Source organism: Arvicola amphibius, chromosome 1 (assembly GCF_903992535.2).
Source record: "Arvicola amphibius chromosome 1, mArvAmp1.2, whole genome shotgun sequence".
Lineage (NCBI taxonomy): Eukaryota > Metazoa > Chordata > Mammalia > Rodentia > Cricetidae > Arvicola > Arvicola amphibius.
This window is the reverse complement of record NC_052047.1, coordinates 107,548,733-107,568,082: the sequence shown is the minus strand read 5'-3', so window position 1 is coordinate 107,568,082 and position 19,350 is coordinate 107,548,733. Positions and strand designations below refer to the sequence as shown.

Genomic DNA, 19,350 nt, shown 5'->3' with positions numbered 1-19,350 from the left:
TATCTACATAACCAGATACAGATCAGCCATCTTAATATTGTACAATGTGAGCTTGGGGAAGGACAAACATTCAAACCACAGCAAATGGGTTAACTACGACTGCAACACAACAAAAACACAAAGAAAGAAAAATCTAAAGTAGACATAGCAAGGGGTACAAAATGAAATGAAATTGAAGGCATATTTAAGAGAGTAAATTAAATATTATTAGTATACTAAATTCATATTCAGAGAAAAATAAATAGGGCACTTTCTGTCCTGGACATATGGTAGTATAATTCAGTAGGGCAAAAATGGTAGGAGGAAAGGAAATTTCAACAAATATAAAATTTAAGTGTGCAACCTTATCTCACTGACAGCTTTGAAAGCAATGAGGGAAAGGTTTCCATAAAATTGATAAAATCCTAGACACAAGGGGGTATTTGGGTCTACATACATAGATGTTGATATTATTAATAAATAGTTCTTCATGTGATTCAAAGATAATATTAAGAAAAAATGATAAAGAATAAGAGTAACAAGTACAAAACAAATGTTTCTAAATACCAGGAAAGATACTTACCATTATAAAAACAACCTACAAAAAAGTGGCGGAGCCAGGTATGGTGATTCACACTGGTAATCCCAGCAGTCAGGAAGCCAAGAAAGGAAAACCATGACTTAGAGTCCAGCCTAGGCTAAATAGCAAGTTCCAGGCCAGCATGAGCTGCACAGTAAGACCTTGTCTGAAGAGAAAGGGTGAAGTGACAGAAACAGGAATGGAACCAGCCAGCAATGATTTCATAAAAATTAATAAAGAAAACATAATCAACTGATATCACTTGTTTTAAAAAATTCAAACCAATACATGTATGTTATTAAAAAAATCCTTCAGGTTAATTTCTTCAAAGCAATTGATTCTGTGCAAGAGAAAGCTTAAAAATAGGGCACAGTGCCAGGTGGTGATGGCACATGCCTTGAATCTCAGTTCTTGGGTTGCAGAGGCAAGTGAATCTCCAAGTTTGAGGCCATCCTGGTCTACCGAGTGAGTTCCAGAACAGCCAGGGCTGTACAGAGAAACCCTGTCTTGAAAAAAAGAAAAAAGAAAAAAAATCAGGCAAAGTGGCAACTGACCATAGTAGTCTCTAACAAGACAAGATAGGCAGGTCATGCTGAGAGTACCCACAATGATAGGCTGTACACACACACACACACACATACACACACTCACTCACACACAGTTGTTTTAAAAGGCATGGGAACAATTACAGGAGATGAAAAAGACTAATATTAATATTTCACCCTTTTGACCACACAGCTGATACTTCCTAAGGTCAGGACACAGCCAAGACTAACTGCACATCTGCTTTTCACAGAACCATGGAAACAACGAAGGGCATCCCTCACGAGCCTCAGACTAGAAGACAAGATCTCCAGGAGATACTGACAGATGTGGGGTTGTCTGTTGACTACTGGTTGCCTAAGCTTCAGGAAGACGTGGGTGTGACCTGTGCCCAGGCCTTACAACACTTAGAAGAAAAAGACCTCCAGAAGCTGAAGTCCCAGACACAGCACACGTGGGAGAAAAAGGCTCTGGAGAAGCTGCTTGACATCTCACAGCCAAACAGTGTTGCAGAGTTCCAGGAGACTCCTGGGGAAATGATAAGGAACAGGCAGCAGCAAGCAGAACAGTCACTGCAGGAACTGAGGGCCTTGCAGTCAGAAGGGAAACACAGACAGGAAGAGGAAGTGAGGAGGAAAGAAGCAGAACTGAGGCAAGCAATGGAGATTCCAGAAGAGTGCTGGCCAGGGCCTGAAGTACCCCTCAAAGATATCACTGAAACAATGGAGAGACATCTCAAGGATATGGAGCAGAAAATTTCCTACAATGGAAACCTCTCAGATACAGACCTGGTAAGATGGGCATCTGGAGGGCTGGCCCTGCAAGGAATTTATAAGACCAGCCACCAAAGAAGCCTGATTCAGAAGAAAGAAGAGCTACTCAGTGTCCCTACAGAGTTCTCACTTGTTGGCCCTGAGCATGGCACATGGATGGAAACAAAGGAATTTTCCTCTTTTCAAGAACAAGCCATGTTCACACAGACTATGGAGAAGCTGGGTTTCAGTTCAGCCTTCTCAGCTAAAGGCGAAGGCTGGGGACTTAGTCTAGAAGGTGGTGTGGATAAAAATAAACATACAGTATCTGGGGATACCCACCAATCACATTCAGAGCAATCTTATTTCTGCTCAGCCAAATTCAGCTACATTCCATTGGCTACCTGCCACTTTCACATCCATCAGCTTCATCTCTCCAAGGCTGCTCTCCAGGAGCTAAAAAGTATTGAAGAACTCCTAGGTCAAACTACACACCCAGACGGATTCCCCTTACTGAGACACAGGGCTGAAAACTTTTTTCACAAGTTTGGCTCTCATGCTAACCAAGGCCCACTGCACCTGGGGGGAATCTACTGTTGGAAGGCCATTTCAGAGGATTTCAAAAGTGAGCAATTGGCTGATGTAAAGCAGCAGGTGGCAGAGTCCTTGAATATTTACATAAAGGGCAGCTATGGTGGCTTTGGAGTTAAAGCTGGTACAAGTGTAAACATGTTAGACCCACATTCAAAAACAGCATCTAACGGTAGAACTCATCAAAACTTTCAAACAAAGGTGAAACTCTCTGTCGCCCAGATAGGTGGACCAGCAGAAGCAGATAGTATTGCCCAGTGGACAGCTGGCCTTGTTGCTAGCAATCAAACATGGTCTGTCATTGACCGGGGACTTCAGTTGGTACCTATTTGGGACATCATCCTCTCTAGCCACAGAAGTGATTTTAAGGATGTTCTTCAGGTGGCAAACTGCCTGAAAGACAGTTATACTGCTCTGACTGGACTCCCTGCCCAGATTCAGGAAGGAGAGGAATTTCTTACTGCTGGAAAAGAAGCCAGGCTTTTCCTAGAGGATGTGAAATGTTGGGAGGTTTCTGATCCTGAAAAACAGCTTAATAAGCTGATAGACTTCATGCAAACATTGAGTCAAAAAGTAAAAAGTTATAACATTTGGATTAATACATGCCTCACAGATTGGGATCTGCAGAATTTTCTAATAAACACTGTAAGCTTTTGCAAAAATTCACCCACTTATAAAACTCAGTTTATTAAATCTCAGTTGTGCAGCCTTCTAGAACCTCATGTCTACAAAGTGACAAACTTTCCTCAGGCACAATCCATCATACAGTGGATCAATCAGTCAGAGTCAGAGGAAGAACAAATCAAAATCCCCTCATTTTCTGAATTCATTGAGACCTTAAAGAAAACCCACAAAAACCTGATGGAAGTGAATATAAAAAATGAGTCCCCAGAAACAGTGGAAGAAGCTAAAAGAACGGCTACATATGAGGTGACCACAGCTCTTGGTTCCTTCTTGAAGTACCTCAGAGAAACAGAGCAGCCAGAGATGCAGCTGATGCTACTCTCCATTGCAGCTGGTGCAGGATATCAGTTGGTAAACAATATTTTTCAGCATCTTCTGGGGTGTAACGAGTTAAGCTTCCTTGTGGATCAAATGCAAACTATCCATCACAAATACCAAGATCTTAAAAACATCTGCAGCTACAGAGCCCAGGCGTTCCTGGTGCTCACAGCTCTCAGAGTCACAGTCGATATTACAGATATTTCTACAGAAGAGAAAGGACAACGCTTGACATTAATAACACAACATATGGGACACTTGTTGTCTGAAGAAGTTGCACATGTTCTCACAAAACATCGAACACATCATGATTGGGAAAATCTGGAGAACGATTTAAGATCACTGATTAATGGGGACTATAAAGCCACAATCCCTTCTTTGCAAATGGATGAGGTAAAAAAACAGTTGCAAAGTCTCTGCTATGAAAAGAAAGAGATCTATAAACAACAAAGTAATGAAAACAACAAAAAGGATATGATAGAAAAAGGACCTTTCCTAGACTTACTCCAGCGTCTAGGCCTCGAACACCACTACCCAAAAAGGATGAGCAGAGCTGACTTCCATCTGATCTATAAGACTTCTGTGTACAATACACAGCCAATATCTGAACAGGAACTTCCCTTCTATTTCCTACAAAAGTTACTGATGCTAGACTGTGGGTTCAGACATCTGGTCTTCAAAGATGACAAGAACATAGAAAACCAGAATTCTGTAGTTTCTTGCAGTCAAGAAAATGAAGATTTTGATCCATATGAAGATGCCATTAAAGAAAGTGATAGTCTTACTTACCTCTCAGCCACTGAGTCCCAGCCCCACATTCACCCAATGGACATCCAGATGGCCATTTTTCACTGTGCAGATGATCTTGCCAGGCAGTACATTTTGTCCAAACTTTCCATTTGTCAATTTGCACTTCCCCTTGTGGTACCAAATCCCAACAGTTCTCAGATTGAATTCTCTCTCTGGTCTCTCAGACAAATCAGGAGAAGTTGGCAAGAGTCAAGCAAGTCACCACGGGACAAGAGCTACAGTCACAACAACCAGCAGATGTGTCGTGTTTCTACCCCCATTGTGTCCTTCATTAGAGTTGGAAATGGCCTCTCTGCTTCCAAATCTCAGATCATGAACTCTCTCCTCAGTAAACATAAACATGATGTGTTTTTTCACAGGCACTGCAGAGGAAACAGCAAAGACTGTCTCCTGATGGAGGGAGTGGTGGAGATCTCCTGGTTCTGTCCTGGGGGTCAAGGTGAGGACAGATTTGACAAGTGTGTGACCTTCACCAATCTTCGTGGAGATGCCAAAGACCATAGGCAACAACTCAGCTTCCTGCAGGATGTCTCTTCTGTCATTGTGATCCTCATGTCAGCTTCTGATGACAATAAAGAAAGCCAAAAACTTGTCAGACACCTCTGTCAGTCATCAAGACCTCTAATCTGCTTGATTGATGACAAAGAAAAGACTATAGCCAATAATTCTGGTAAAAGAATGAGAATTGGCATCAGGAATAGAAATGAGGCAGAATTAACAGAGGAGCTCACAAATGCCATCAAACATTTTCTAGAGCTCTCTAATACTGCTCTCAGTTTAGAGGGCTGTTCACAGATGGCTCAAAAACAAGGATTCCTTATTGATGAGGACCAGAGAAACTGCAAGGAAGCCAAAGAAAAGGCACAGACTATAATGGCCCTCCTGGAGGAATCCAAGTTATCACAGACAAAAGAAAATTTACTACCCCTTCAGGGACAACTTTGGCACCTTTGGTGTAAGAAGGATAAAGAATTCTATCATCTGAGAGAAAAAGGGAATCGGAGCATTGAACAACACAAGAGTGAGATTGAGACAGATAAAAGAATAATTCGATGTCGGCAATTGGAAAGAGCCTTTCCTCTCAATGATTTAATGCGCTCTGTTCTTGAAGTTCTCCAAGAATGTTCAGAAACTCATAATAAACTCTACTTTCTGCAGTGGCTAAGTCTGTTTTTTGACAATCTGACTACAGAACACCTGAAAAAGTTGCATGAAAAGCAAAGATCTTTGTGGTTAGTGGTACAAAGAGAAAAGCAGAAAGCACAGAAGAGTAGCTCCCTGACACTCTGGCAGAAGCAGATAGAAGCCATCTCTACTGAGATTCTTAACTGCACTTTAGGAATTGAGCACCTTCTCCGAGAAGTTGGCCAGATCTATGAAGCTCTGGAAGAAATTTCTTCCTCTAGAGACAGCCTTTTTCTCTGCCTCCCCCAGATCGCAGCAGACCTGATGGTAGCTGGTGTTCCCATTGAGCTGATGGATGGGGATGCTTCATATGTGCCTCTAAAGTGGGTGGCAGCTGTTTTTGACAAGATCTCAGAGAAAGTTGGTGACAAAAGACTGTTTGTTCTCTCTATCCTTGGCCTGCAGAGCTCAGGAAAATCCACCCTACTGAATGCCCTGTTTGGGCTGCAGTTCACAGCCAGTGCAGGCAGGTGCACCAAGGGGGCCTACATGCAGCTCCTGAAGGTAGAAGAGACATTCACAGAGGAACTTGGCTTTGATTTTGTGCTTGTTGTAGACACAGAAGGACTTCGGGCTCCAGAACTCAACAACAAATCCCAGAATTGGGACAATGAGTTGGCAACATTTGTCATTGGCCTTGGAAACTTGACTCTGATCAATATTTTTGGGGAGAATCCCTCTGAGATGCAAGACATCCTACAAATAGCTGTCCAAGCCTTTCTAAGGATGAAACAAGTGAAAATCTCCCCCAGTTGCCTCTTTGTCCATCAAAATGTGGGAGAAGTTACAGCTAAAGACCAAAATGTGGAAGGACGAAGGTGCTTAGAGCAGAAACTGGATGAAATGGCAATAACAGCTGCAGAACAGGAAGAGTGCTCAAATGTATCCCACTTCAGTGATGTCATTAAGTTTGATGTCAATAATCATGTCTATTACTTTGCCCACCTCTGGGATGGAAATCCCCCTATGGCCCCTCCTAATCCTCGTTATAGTCACAATGTCCAGGAACTAAAGAGTACAATTATTTTGACTGCCAAACAGGAATCCAGAGGTAGCATCATGAAGATCTCAGATTTCAAATTTAGAGTTCAAGATTTGTGGAAAGCCCTAGTAAATGAGAACTTTATTTTCAGCTTCAGAAACACCAGAGAGATCATGGCCATGAGCAAGCTGGAAACTATGTATAACCATTGGACCTGGGAGCTAAGGAGTCACATGCTGGACTTTCAGAACCAGCTGATCAATCAGATTCAGAATGGGAAAGTTCAGGCACTCAAAACAAGCATATTTGAGGCTCCAATAACAGAAAAATATACAGCAATTAAGCAAGAACTTGAAAAATATTTTAATGAAGATCCAGACAATGAAATATTGGTTCAATGGAAATCAAATTTTGAAAATAAGCTGATAATCCTTAAAGAGACACTTATATCAGACACCAGAAGGAAAGCCAATGAACTTATTCATTTAAAAAAAAATCAAGAAAGGCTGGATAAGAAAAAATCAAGTTATGCAAATGAATTATTGGAAAGGAGCAGAAAGTTGGCTTTAACTGTAAAGGGTAAAGAATTAAATGAAGAAGAATTACATGAAAAATTCAATCAACTTTGGAAAAAATGGGTTTGTGACGTGTCCTCAGATCTTCCTCCAGTCATAGAACCTGACATTGACACAGATTCTGAAAACATTCTTTGGGAGTATTTCCAAAAGGAGATAAACATGGTGGACATACTAATGAGAAATTCTGAAGATAAATTTCAAATAAACTATGATGAACATGTAAAAATGAATAAAAAGTATAACTTCATGACTAGGACATTAAAGGTCTGTGATAGGGAATCCATTAATATGACTACTGACCATATTATCTCAAGATTTAATGAAACTATCAACAATATTCATAAGCAACAGTGTGATTACAATACAAGTTATTTCCATGAAATTCTGAGAATAATAGAAGAAGAAGTAAAATCTGCACCTACTGAGGAAAGATACACATTTACAAGCAAATATATCATTGAGTTGTCGTTATGCTTATTCCAAAGAGCATCTAAGAGTTTTAAGGAAATGCATAAAGCATTCAAGAGAGCAAATGACCCTGTGAACTATCTGGAGAGGAAGAAAGATGATTTCTTCATGAGTTTTAAGATTTCCTGCCAAGGTGCCACCTCCATCAAAACATTTGTTGATTTTCTTTGGCATAAGCTCACCCCTGCTATCTCTGCAACCATAAGGGGGAAAATGGTCATTAAAATTGCTGGAGCCATGAGAGCCACCTGCCCAGCATTCAATGGAAACAGGGCTAACCTGGAGAAACATATTCTCATTTCTCTGGCAGAAGAAGAAAATTTTGATAAATACTGGGAGTACCTTCATGATACAAAATCCTTTTTCAGGAGGTATATTGAAAGCCATATTAAACAATACTGTTCAGATGAAGGAAATAAAAATATAAAGACTTTTTTAAAAATAAGTTTAGGTGACATCAAGAATGCCGTCCTCTCTGCCATTCATGAGTCCACAGCAGTGGCTAAAGATAAAGGCAGCACTGCATCTGGCTGGTTGGATTTGTTCTGTGATCACCTAGGGAGCAACCTGATCTTTCCAAGAAAAGACCTGATAAGCATCGAACACCAGGAGATAAAGGACACTGAGTTTCTCAAAGAAGCCATGAGTGCAGCTTTGGATCCTGCAATGAGGAAAGTCGAAGAGGACTGCTCAAGTAAGCCCATAGATGAAATGATTCCTGACATTGAGAAAATTCTCTCTGAGCATCTCTGTGGCTGCTGGAAACAATGTCCTTTGTGTAATGCAATTTGTACCAACACCATTCCCCAACATGAGGGAGACCACAGTGTGCCATTCCACCGTCCTCAGGCTGTCAGTGGATGGCATAAGCACAAAACAGACCACTTTGTCATTGACTGCTGTACTAGTTCAGTAGCAAGTGACCGCTTCATGCTTTTGGGAAATAAACGAGAAATCCCATATAAGAATTACCGGCAGGCAGGAGGAGATTATGCCACATGGAGTATCACTCCAGATTCATCCACTCAGTCATACTGGAAATGGTTTGTCTCACATTTCAGATCAAAACTAGAGGAAAGATACCAGAAAAAATTTACAGGCACAGGTGAAATCCCAGAGGCATGGGCCAAAATCACAAAGGAGGATGTGCTCAATGATTTGAAAGAACAATAATATTCAATAAATAATCCAAGATCAGACAGAGTCACAGCATACCTAAATCATTCTAAAATTCCTCATTTCTAAAAGTCTCCATCATTTCCATTTATAGGATGAAATGTGTGAAAGCTTGGAGCTTTCCCTATAAAATGTCTTTAATCTTTTTGTCTCAGTTTCTTCTTGTTTAAAATCAAATTATCATAGCTAGAAAGATGGCTCAGAAGTTATGGGCAGGTGTTGTTCCTGTAGAGGACCTGGGTTCAGTTCCTGACATCCACTTGGCAGCTCACAGCCATCTCTGTAACTCCAATTCCAGGAAATCTGATGCCCTTTTCTGGCCTCAAACATGATATATAGATATAGATATAGATATAGATATAGATATAGATATAGATATAGATATAGATATAGAGATACAGATACAGATACAGATACAGATACAGATACAGATACAGATACAGATACAGATACAGATACAGATATATGCAGATAATCATAACATAAAAAATCAATTACCAATATATGTGAATATATAATAAAATAAAATCTATTTAAGAGACCTAAGTCATACATCAAATCATGGTTATGAATATTTTATAGTATATAAGTTTAGGGATATTCATGTCAGTTAAGGCAGAGATACCAGGAAGGGCAGGAAAAGAACCACAAGATCTGTACACATGAAGCTAGCACATCTGTAGCATTCTATAACATTGAATCTCATAAGATGTCATTTACTCACTAAAAATTAGAATATACAGTATATAGAAGTAGATAATATAGTAGCAGCTATCATGGGCTGGGGGATTATAGGAGGAAGGAGACATTGTTCAAAGGGGTAAAAGTCTCAGACACAAAAAATGAGTTCTGCTGATCATGGTTAATAATGTACATTTTGAAACTTCTGACAGAGTCAATTTTAAATGTTCTTGCACCAAAAAGTGCTTAGGATGTGAGGTGATGGGTATGCTTATTTCTTCATATGTTTGCATGCTTATTTGCTAATTTTATAATGTATAAATATCACTGGATTGGACCCATGAATAAATATAAATATCAATAAAAGCATTAAATTTCAAAAATATGAACATATGGGTTTCTTAAATGAAGACTGACAATTGTACCAAAAGGGTTTTTTTTTTCGCTTTGAGGGGCGTGCTTTTGTTATTGGCTTGTTTGTTTGTTTGTTTTGAAACTGGGTCTCATGTAATCCAACCTGACCTCAAATTCAGTGTGTAGCCGAAGGTGACCCATAACTCTTGATCCACCAGGCCCAATTTATGTGGTGCTAGGGAACAAATCCAGAGTCTTATTGTGCTAGAATTGCACTCTACCAATTGAGCTACATCTCCAAGATTATACGGATAAGCTTTGAAAGAATTCCTTTTCTTAGGTGTATATGAATACAAAAAAGGTCTAGGGGGCTGAGATTTGTCTAAAAACTACCTCATCAAGCTTAAGAATGCTTTTCATTTGGATTATGGAGAAAAACCTGTAAAGCACACAATTTTTATTTCACCTTCTCCTCAAAGTTGCATTTTCCTTCATTGCAACAACTCAGTTATATCTAAGAAAATAATTCAACACTTTACGTTAATTACATGACTTGACAAGAGAGTGAAGGGGAAGTGTGATATTATCCAGATACTGTCATAATCACTAGTACTGCTCTCATTGTAAGAATAGTGCCTGTGGGAACATAGTCACTGTGCCCATGCAGATACCTTAACAGTGAAATAGATTCCTCGTGGTTTTTGAGGGAATAAATTAATAAAATAAAATAGAAACAGTTTAACACAGAGAGCGAGTATATATAAGAATAAGTTATTACATTGCAGTGCCTCTCCCTACTCCTTTCCTTTCAAATAACATTTTATTATGACACACTGATAGGCTTAAACGGCCTCTCCAACCCACACCAGGAGTAGTATTCAATATGATACTGGACAATATAGTTAGTCCTTAATAAATGTAATTATAACTTATTAGTTCAAATACACTACAGATTGTTGAAGTCTTTGGAAATTTAGTAGTAGTTACAATGATTCCAAAACTAATCAACTAAACATTTAATAAAGTCACCTCAACAATTATTATCAGTATAGAAAATGCTGTCTTGGGTTCCTCAGAAGCATAGTTTTACATACAAGTGATTTATTAAGGAAATGGTAGGCAAGAAGAGAAAGGAACCAGGTATGGTGATACATGCTTATCCTAGCACTTAGGATGCTGAGGCAAAGGGATCCAGTGTATGTAGTAGCCTGGACTACACAGAAAAAATTTTAAACATAAAGCAAAGAAAACCAGCCTACAAACCACAATCCCAGAGAACTTAGACAATGAGGACACTAAGAGAGACTTACATAGATCTAATCTACATGGGAAGTAGAAAAAGACAAGATCTGAGTAAATTGGGAGCATGGGGACCTTGGGGGAGGGTTGAGGGGGGAGGGAAGAGGCAGGGAGGGGAGCAGAGAAAAATGTAGAGCTCAATAAAAATCAAGAAAAAAAAGAATCTGTCTCAAAAAGGAAAAGAAAGAAAAGGCGAGGAGGAAAGAAAGATGGTACATGAAGTTGTAAAGTTGTAGGTATAACGTATGTGCTGAGATCTAGGGAAGCTACCTTACACTTCTAATTAAGAGCACTAAATTCTGAATTTAGACTGCTTAACCACACATATACTCTCATTAGTCATGTGACTCTGAACGCATCTCTGCTTCATTTTCTTCATCTACAAAATGATAGCACTCCAGGTATGAGAATGACTTAATAAAATATATATGCCTGGCACATGACATGTGATTTAAGGTTAGTAGTAACTGGTACCAGCAAGACGAATAGCAAAGTCACATTAGCACAATTACATAGGGTTTTAACTTTAGTATTGTTGTTGCTGTTAAGCTTTAATGTGTTTATGTCTATATAATACACAATTATAATTCATTAAAAAGCAGGTCAAAATTCTACATTTGGAACCAAGTAATGAAACTATTATTTTCTCTGTCTTTTTTCCTCTCTAAACATTATTTCTTTTAAAAAATAGAATTAAGCCGGGCGGTGGTGGCGCATGCCTTTAATCCCCGCACTCGGGAGGCAGAGGCAGGCGGATCTCTGTGAGTTCGAGACCAGCCTGGTCTACAAGAGCTAGCTCCAGGACAGGCTCTAAAGCCGCAGAGAAACCCTGTCTCGAAAAAACAAAAAAAAAAACAAATAAACAAATAAAAAATAGAATTAAAACTTTCAAGTTTAAAATGGGTGTGAAGAATGGAAGAAAGCTTTTTTGAGAGCAACTATCAAATAACCCCTAATGTTATCAATACTCTTACTATAATCCAAAAGATTTGTATTTATTCTAAATTGGAAAAGATGAGCACCAGGGCATGTCCTCCTGTGAACAGCCCCCTTAATAGTTTGCCTTTGGTATCTTCCTTCAGAATAATTATGTTTACTTAACAGATCAGGCTGTGGTTCCTATCAACTCCTCAACAGTAAAACAAAAATGCTTCTCCAAACGTTTACCTCAAGGAAGAACTTGCTGGCCAGCTAAGGAGAATGCAGTAAGCATCCACTCTTCAGGTTTCACGTTGTTCAAATCTGCCTCAAACACACAAAGTCTCTTCACTGGAGGTCATACCCTTCCTAGGACTCTCTGTTCCCACTGAGCAAGACACAAAGACCCAACCATGAAACCTAACACAGGATGCTCTGACGGTTTTCACCCACCCTAGAGCTTCTACCTGATTCAAGAAAGTTTGTGAAACCTGCATCACCATTCAGATTTCTCCTTTACCAAAACTTCCTTCTGCCCTCTTTGTTCACAGGTGTTGATCTCTAACAAATATCTCTCACAAATATTTTAGCACCTCCCTCTCCATAAACCAATTTGTGGCATCCTTAAGGACCTAGTAAAGACTGCTAAATACAGATAAATCTGAACAACTGTTGTGGGTTATAAAGATATACCGTAAAAAGAAAATAAGGACAACCTAATATTCTCTTTCCAAAAGGTGGGAAGAGAACCTACCCTTTCCAGGCCTCTCACAAGTCACCACCAAGCAGGAAAGTGAGTAATAGGCCTATGTTAGCTTCTCACTGATGTGACAAACACCCAAGAAAACAGCTATAAGTGAGGAAAGAGGATGGCTTTAGGACTCAGTTTCAGGAGTTTCAGTTCATGGTCACTTTGCTCCATTCTTTTGGACGTGTGGTAAGGCTGAATATCTTGGCAAGGAGGATAAGACAAATCAAGGCTGTTTGTTTAATGCTGGTCAGGAAGCAGAGTGAGATAGAAGGGTTCAGGGACAAAATATATCCCTCAAACATTGGCCCCAGTGACCTATTTACTACAAATAGCCCCCACCTCTTCACATGTTGTTCAGCTACAAATTTATCAATGAAACAACTCATTTATGAGGTTATTACCTTCATGACCTAACAACCTCTCAAAAGAGTTATCAAGAAAACCAAAATAAGCCACCTGTCCCCTTTAAAGTATTAGAGAGGAGCACAAGACATAGTGACTGGGTACGAAACACATCAGTAAATGATAATTAGAAAACAGAATTTTGAACTACAGTTAAAATCATGTACAAGAACATTTTTCTCTCTCTATTCTATAATCTGGTGTCTGGCCCAAGTCCCCGTGCACTAATTAACAAGAGAAAAAACACTAGCTGTTCAATCTAGCTTAAATTTAATTCACTCTGACAGCTTGGGTGTATATATTCATGAATGGATTAAGTTTCTATCCGATAAAATAATGTTTGTTCACTCAGACTCACCCTTTTCCTGCTCTCTTTGGGACTTGGAGAGAGTGTGATCTGTGCAATCTCCTGGCCCTAAGAGGTGCAAATCTTCTGCAATCCGTTTACGTTGTCAGAGCGCCATCTGCTGGGCACTAGGCCACAGCTCTTTTGCCATCTAAGTATCCCGCAGGACACCCCTGCTGAATTGATTAGCATGGTAGCTAGGTCACTACAGAAAGGATTATACTGGCGGCAGGACCCCAAGTTTATTGCTACATCCCCCATTCTACAAATGGGTCCATCTGCCCATACCACTTGTGCCGGCTAGTTTTATGTCAACTTGACACAAGCTAGAGTTATCTGAAAGGAGGGAACCTCAACTGAGAAAATGCCTCCATAATATCTTGCTGTATAGCATTCTCTTTATTAGTGATTGACAGGGAAGGACCCAGACCATTGTGGGTGGGGCCATCCCTGGGCTAGTGATACTGAGTTCTATAAGACAGCAGGCTGAGAAAGCCACCAGAAGCAAGCCAGAAAGCAGCACCCCTCCAGTGCCTCTGTATCAGCTCCTGACTCCAGGATCCTGCCCTGACTTTCCTCAGTGATAGACTGTTACCTGGAAGCATAGAATGAACTAAACCCTTTCCTCTACATGTTGCTTTAGGTGTTTCATCACAGAAATAGTAACTGTAACTGGGACACCACCATATAGCTGAGTCAGCTCTGTTATGACAGGCCAATAATAGCATATGCAAAGTCATTTTTTCATGTAACATAGTTATAGACATCTTTAAAGATCCTTATTAATAATATCATACTCAGAGAATAACCTTCATGGGCCAGAGACTACAAAGGGTATAGATATTTTCTTTTATATTTGTAACTAAAATACAATGGTTATAGTGAAAGTAATATGCAAATTCTACATGTGCCATTCAGTGAGTTTGTGACAAGTCAAACACTCCAGGACCATCCAGGCCAAGCTGTAGAGCATGACCAGTACCTCCAGGTTCTTATCCCATGCTCTCTTCTAATCACTTGTCCTTTGGAATTTAACACCACAGATCAGATCTGGTTTTAAACAGGCAATTGAATAATACAGTATTGTCCTTTGTACTTGACTTCCTTTACTGTATATTATGTATGTGTTTAACCATGTTATTATATGATATCTGCACTAGTTCATCTGCATTGATACATAATTTTCCATCATATGATCTATATGTTGATGTTTTGCATTGATTTTAGCAATAATTAGCATTTGGGTTGTTTCCAACCTAGAAAAAGTGTCACAGATACTTTAAAAACTATTATCCTTCACTAAAGTTGGGCATATGTATAAATTATGCCTAGATCCCTGGACTGGATAATCAGCCATAGCTTCTCAGGCAAAGTAGTTCTGTCTGCAATCCCAGTACTCTGTACTCTGTAAGCAGAGGTAGAAGGATTGCCAATTCAGCATCTCGAGTTTGAGACAAATCTGGATTCCAGAGTGAATCTTGGAGCAACCTGGGTTACAGAGTAGAAAGACCTTGTCTCAAAAGAAACAAACAGAATTTATTATCTTTTCTGATGTGTCTGTTGGCCAATTTGCAAGGCAGTGAGATAGCTCAAAAGATAAAGGTACTTGCCCTGAAGTCTGACAACTCAGATTCCACGGTGGAAGAACAGAACAGACTCTGGAACTTCGTCCTCATACATCCACATCCATACCATGACATGTGAGAACCTGACTTCAAAACAACACACATGCACACAATTTATTTTAAAAGGTTATCTGTCTGACTCAAAGATTTCTAAAATGGGTCAGTAGGGAATAAAGGAAAAACCCACTTTCCAGTGGTGAAGAAATACATTAGCAAGGGTGAGAGAAAGGATTGAAAGCAAATCAGAGAGTTTACAAACAGTTCAATCAGTGACACTTCTGAATTGGAAATAGACCTAAGAGCCCTGGTTAATAATTTAGACCCAGCAATGAAAGGCCATGTACCATATAAAGGCACAACAATGAAATATTTGATATTGAGGTATGATGAAAGCTAACAAAAAGCCTAGCTAAATAAGATATTTTCTTTCAAATGAAAAATGAAAAGATAATTCTTCTAAGTAAAGATGAAATTATCAAGGGACACCAGAGAAATTTTTGTTTTTGTTTTTGTTTTTTGAGAAAGGGTTTCTCTTTAGTTTTGGAGCCTGTCCTGGAACTCACTCTGTAGACCAGGGTGACCTCGAACTCAGAGATCCACCTGCCTCTATCTACTTCCCAAGTGCTGGGATTAAAGGCGTGCACCACCACCGCCCAGCTCACCAAAGAAATTTGAAAATAATGCGTTAAAAAAAAAACCCAATAAGTTTTAAGAGAGAAAGAGAAAAACAGAGTACTGGCTTGATGGTGGAGGCAAGAGAAAGAAGACCACATGCATGAATCCATTCCTTTATGACCTTGAATGACCTTACAATTTCAGCAACAGGGAGTTCGCCTCACTAATAATCCATGGACACTAAACAGGGAGGGGACAGAACACCATGAAGTGCAAGTCAAATTAGAAACGGCTTGTCAGTGTTTCCAAAGTGAAACACCATGGGAGGGGTTACGGTGATCCCATCAAACTCCAGTCCCTCTTTAGCTCTGGGCCACCTCAACTTCATATTGTATATGACCAGAAACTTATTTTTCTAAAATCAAACAATCTTAAATTTTACTTCTTTCCATTGGAAATGTATTGTTTTATTTGTTACTGCTGCCCTCAGTTTTCTAGTAACTCCAACTGCAGCACATTTATTTTAAATAACCCCTAATATGATCATTATTTTGTTAGACATTAGAGCTAGACTGTATTTTCACCCAATTCCTCCCATCAACCAGAGAGCAGGAAGGATGTTGAGTTAGCATGGCATATGGGAGAGAATACACACAGAAAGAAAATAATTTTGTTAAGAAAAAGCATTTACCTGCCCAGAAACCTGAGGTAGAACCAAATATAACGGGGGGGGGGGGGGGGGGGTAGGGGGGCGGGAGATCAATGAAAAGATTCCTAATGATATTCTGCTGTATTCATTGATCAGTGATTAATGTAGTCATCATCAAAGAGGTTGCAGAGACCCACCCGCAAACATTAGGTAGACAGAGAACCCAGGAGGCCTCCATTGGGCCCCGCCCCTTGAAGCCTCTGGAACCCAGAGAAAGACAGGGAGGAAGAATTGTAAAAGGCAGAAGGGTCGAAGACACCCCGAGAGAGCATGGCCAGAATCAACTAAAGAAGACTCATAGGGGCTCACAGACTGAAGCGGCAATCATGGAGTCAGCATGGGTCTGCTCTAGATCCTGTACATATATGTAAATAACCTGTTGGACTAGTGGTCTTTTTTCTTTGAGGGTGGGGGATCCTGACAGTGAAAGTGGAGGCTGTTTCTGACTCTTGACTGGTCTTGAGATCCTTTTCCTCCTACTGGGTTGCCTCGCCCAGCCTTGATGTGGGTATTTTCTTACTGTATCTTCTTGTGCAGTGTTTGATGTTCCTAGGAGAACTTTTTTTTGGTGGGGGGGGGGGGGATTTGGGAAGGAGAGGATGTTGGGGGTCTGGGAAGAGTGAAGGGAGGGAAAACTGTGGTCAGGATGTACTGAATAAAAGAAGAATAAATTTTTTTAATTTTAAGTATTTATCCATTACTTTAGCTTTTAGTACTAAATAGCTAACTTAAATTTTTATTTACGTCAATCAAATGTGAAATACCTGCGACTTTCACTAATGAAAGCTGGGTTTTAAAGTAACGTTCTCAGAAAGCCAGCAAACCAGCAACGCCTCAGACAAGAGGGGTGCAACCCAGCGAGGCCCCACCCCTCAGACGTAGTTCTCCTCAGATACTAACTTTCCCAGAATGCTCCGCCCGGAACGGCCTATCGGCTGACGCAGCCCAAAAGAAACCCGCCAGAGGGCGCCGAGGTCCCCGGCTCGCCACCGAGCCGACCCTGAGGCCAGCCCAGCTCGCCCGCCCAGCTCGCCGCCCTAGAATCGTCAGCACGCCCGCTCCTCCCTCGCGCAGACTGCCAGCTAGGCAGACTCAGATGCGCATGCGCAAACACGCCCGCCACGCGCCGAGCTACTGCGCAGGTATCCTCTGAAAGTTGACTCCGCCCCCTTCGCTGCCGTAGTTTCCTCTTCCGGCCCCCCGAGAGGTGGGGCTAAGGTGGCAGCATGAGGCTGTCGCTCGCAGCTGCTGTCTCCCACGGCCGCGTCTACCGCCGCTTAGGCCTCGGCCCCGAGTCTCGCATCCACCTGCTGCGGAACCTGCTCACGGGCCTGGTGCGCCACGAACGCATCGAGGCATCATGGGCACGCGTGGACGAGATGAGGGGTTACGCGGAGAAGGTGAGAGCCGGAACCAACTCCAGAGGACCGCGCTGGCCGTGTGGGGGGGGGGGGGGGGGGGTAAGGGCCATGCTGGCAACCGTCTCCACGGAAGTGAATCCAGTGGCACCCAACTGAGCACCTTACTCCCGCGCTGCAGATGAAGGCTGCTTAGGGTTGCGGAGTTAGGAGCGTCCTGAATTAGCTTAGCTAGTGGGATGGTTGGACTGAGGTGGGTGACTCGGATCTTGGACGTGTTGTATCGGTGATGTTTTGTTCTCAACAGCTCATCGACTATGCGAAGCTAGGAGACACCAACGAGCGAGCCATGCGCATGGCTGACTTCTGGCTCACCGTGAGTGCTCCCTGCCTGCTGCTGGGGAAGGAATCCTTAGAGGACCGGGTGCCAGGCAGACTTAAGCCAAACGGTTCGCTTATGTACCAGTGTCATGAGCTACCTTAGACGAATGTCTCCCTTATTTCAACTGGAAAACAATGTGCATCCGCACAACTACCTGTAAATGGTTCTGTTTAACTTGGTAGATGATTGGGTGGTGGGGAAAGCCTGTGAAAATGGTTTGAACCCTACCTCTGGGAATAATTGAAAGTTTAAATTGCCTCTGCCGTTGTGACTGTTTCCTTTTGATTAATTCTCCCTATCTAGGAAAAGGACTTGATCCCAAAGCTGTTTAAAGTACTAGCGCCTCGGTTCCAAGGTCAGAATGGGAGCTACACCAGAATGCTGCAGATCCCAAATCGGAAGGAGCAAGATCGGGCCAAGATGGCAGTGATCGAATATAAAGGGAACTGCCTCCCACCCCTGCCTGTGCGTCAGAGAGACAGCAACCTTACTCTCCTAAACCAGCTGCTACTGGGACTGCAGCAGGACCTGCGCCATAACCGGGAAGCAAGCCTCCACAGCTCCCACACAGTTCAAACACCAAAGACTTAACCGGGGCTGGAGAGTGCCCACCTCTCATAAGTGTGCACAGACCATGGAGCTCTTGCAATGTGTGAGAACTGGAAGTAGCTTTGTCAAGTGGAACGGCTGTATGGGGCCCAGACCTTGCTGGTTCATCGTCCTCTCTGCACAGTAGATAAATTTTTGATGTGAAAATATGAAATTGATTTTCTTTTCTTCTCCTAGGATTTCTGGAAAGTGAGAGGCATCCAGATGCTCAACCACCTAAGATAGTAAATTTACAGTTTGTGTTTCTGAATCTTGGGTCCAGTTTTGCTTTGCCTTTTGGTGGGGAAGGGGAGTCTTGAGATGTCCAGGCTGCATCCAGCATGCAGCAGTCCTGTCCCTGCCTCCCTAGTGCTGGGCCTTTGCTTATCTTTTTATTCTTCTGAGGCAGGGTTTGCTCTGTGTGACCCTGGCTATCCTGAAACTCATTCTGTAGATCAAATTGGCCTGCCTCTGTGTTGTGATTGCTGGGATTAAAGGCTTGTGCCACCACTGCCTGACTTGGTTTGCTTATCTTAACACTTATTTCAATGGGCCCTGTATCTCTTGATTCCAAACTAGCTCCTGTGATGACTATGCTTGATATCCAGTTTAGAGACCCACCCCTTGGGATTTCTCTTTTTTGTTTGGGGTATGAGTGCTCTATCTGCATGCATGC

At 41.4% G+C, this 19,350-nt stretch overlaps 2 protein-coding genes across 2 annotated transcripts; both read left to right on the top strand.

The window, feature by feature from the left end:
- The first annotated feature begins 1,359 nt into the window (after nucleotides 1–1,359).
- LOC119805110 (interferon-induced very large GTPase 1-like) lies at nucleotides 1,360–8,643 on the top strand. The gene has a single exon (XM_038316965.1). The coding sequence runs from the start codon at nucleotides 1,360–1,362 to the stop codon at nucleotides 8,641–8,643; it is 7,284 nt and encodes a 2,427-aa protein (XP_038172893.1).
- An 8,902-nt stretch (nucleotides 8,644–17,545) lies between these two features.
- On the top strand, nucleotides 17,546–18,945 carry Mrpl17 (mitochondrial ribosomal protein L17). Its single transcript, XM_038345085.1, has 3 exons — nucleotides 17,546–17,746; nucleotides 18,012–18,080; nucleotides 18,390–18,945. The coding sequence occupies exons 1-3, from the start codon at nucleotides 17,573–17,575 to the stop codon at nucleotides 18,675–18,677; spliced, it is 531 nt and encodes a 176-aa protein (XP_038201013.1). The 5' UTR covers nucleotides 17,546–17,572; the 3' UTR covers nucleotides 18,678–18,945.
- The last annotated feature ends 405 nt before the right edge of the window (nucleotides 18,946–19,350 follow it).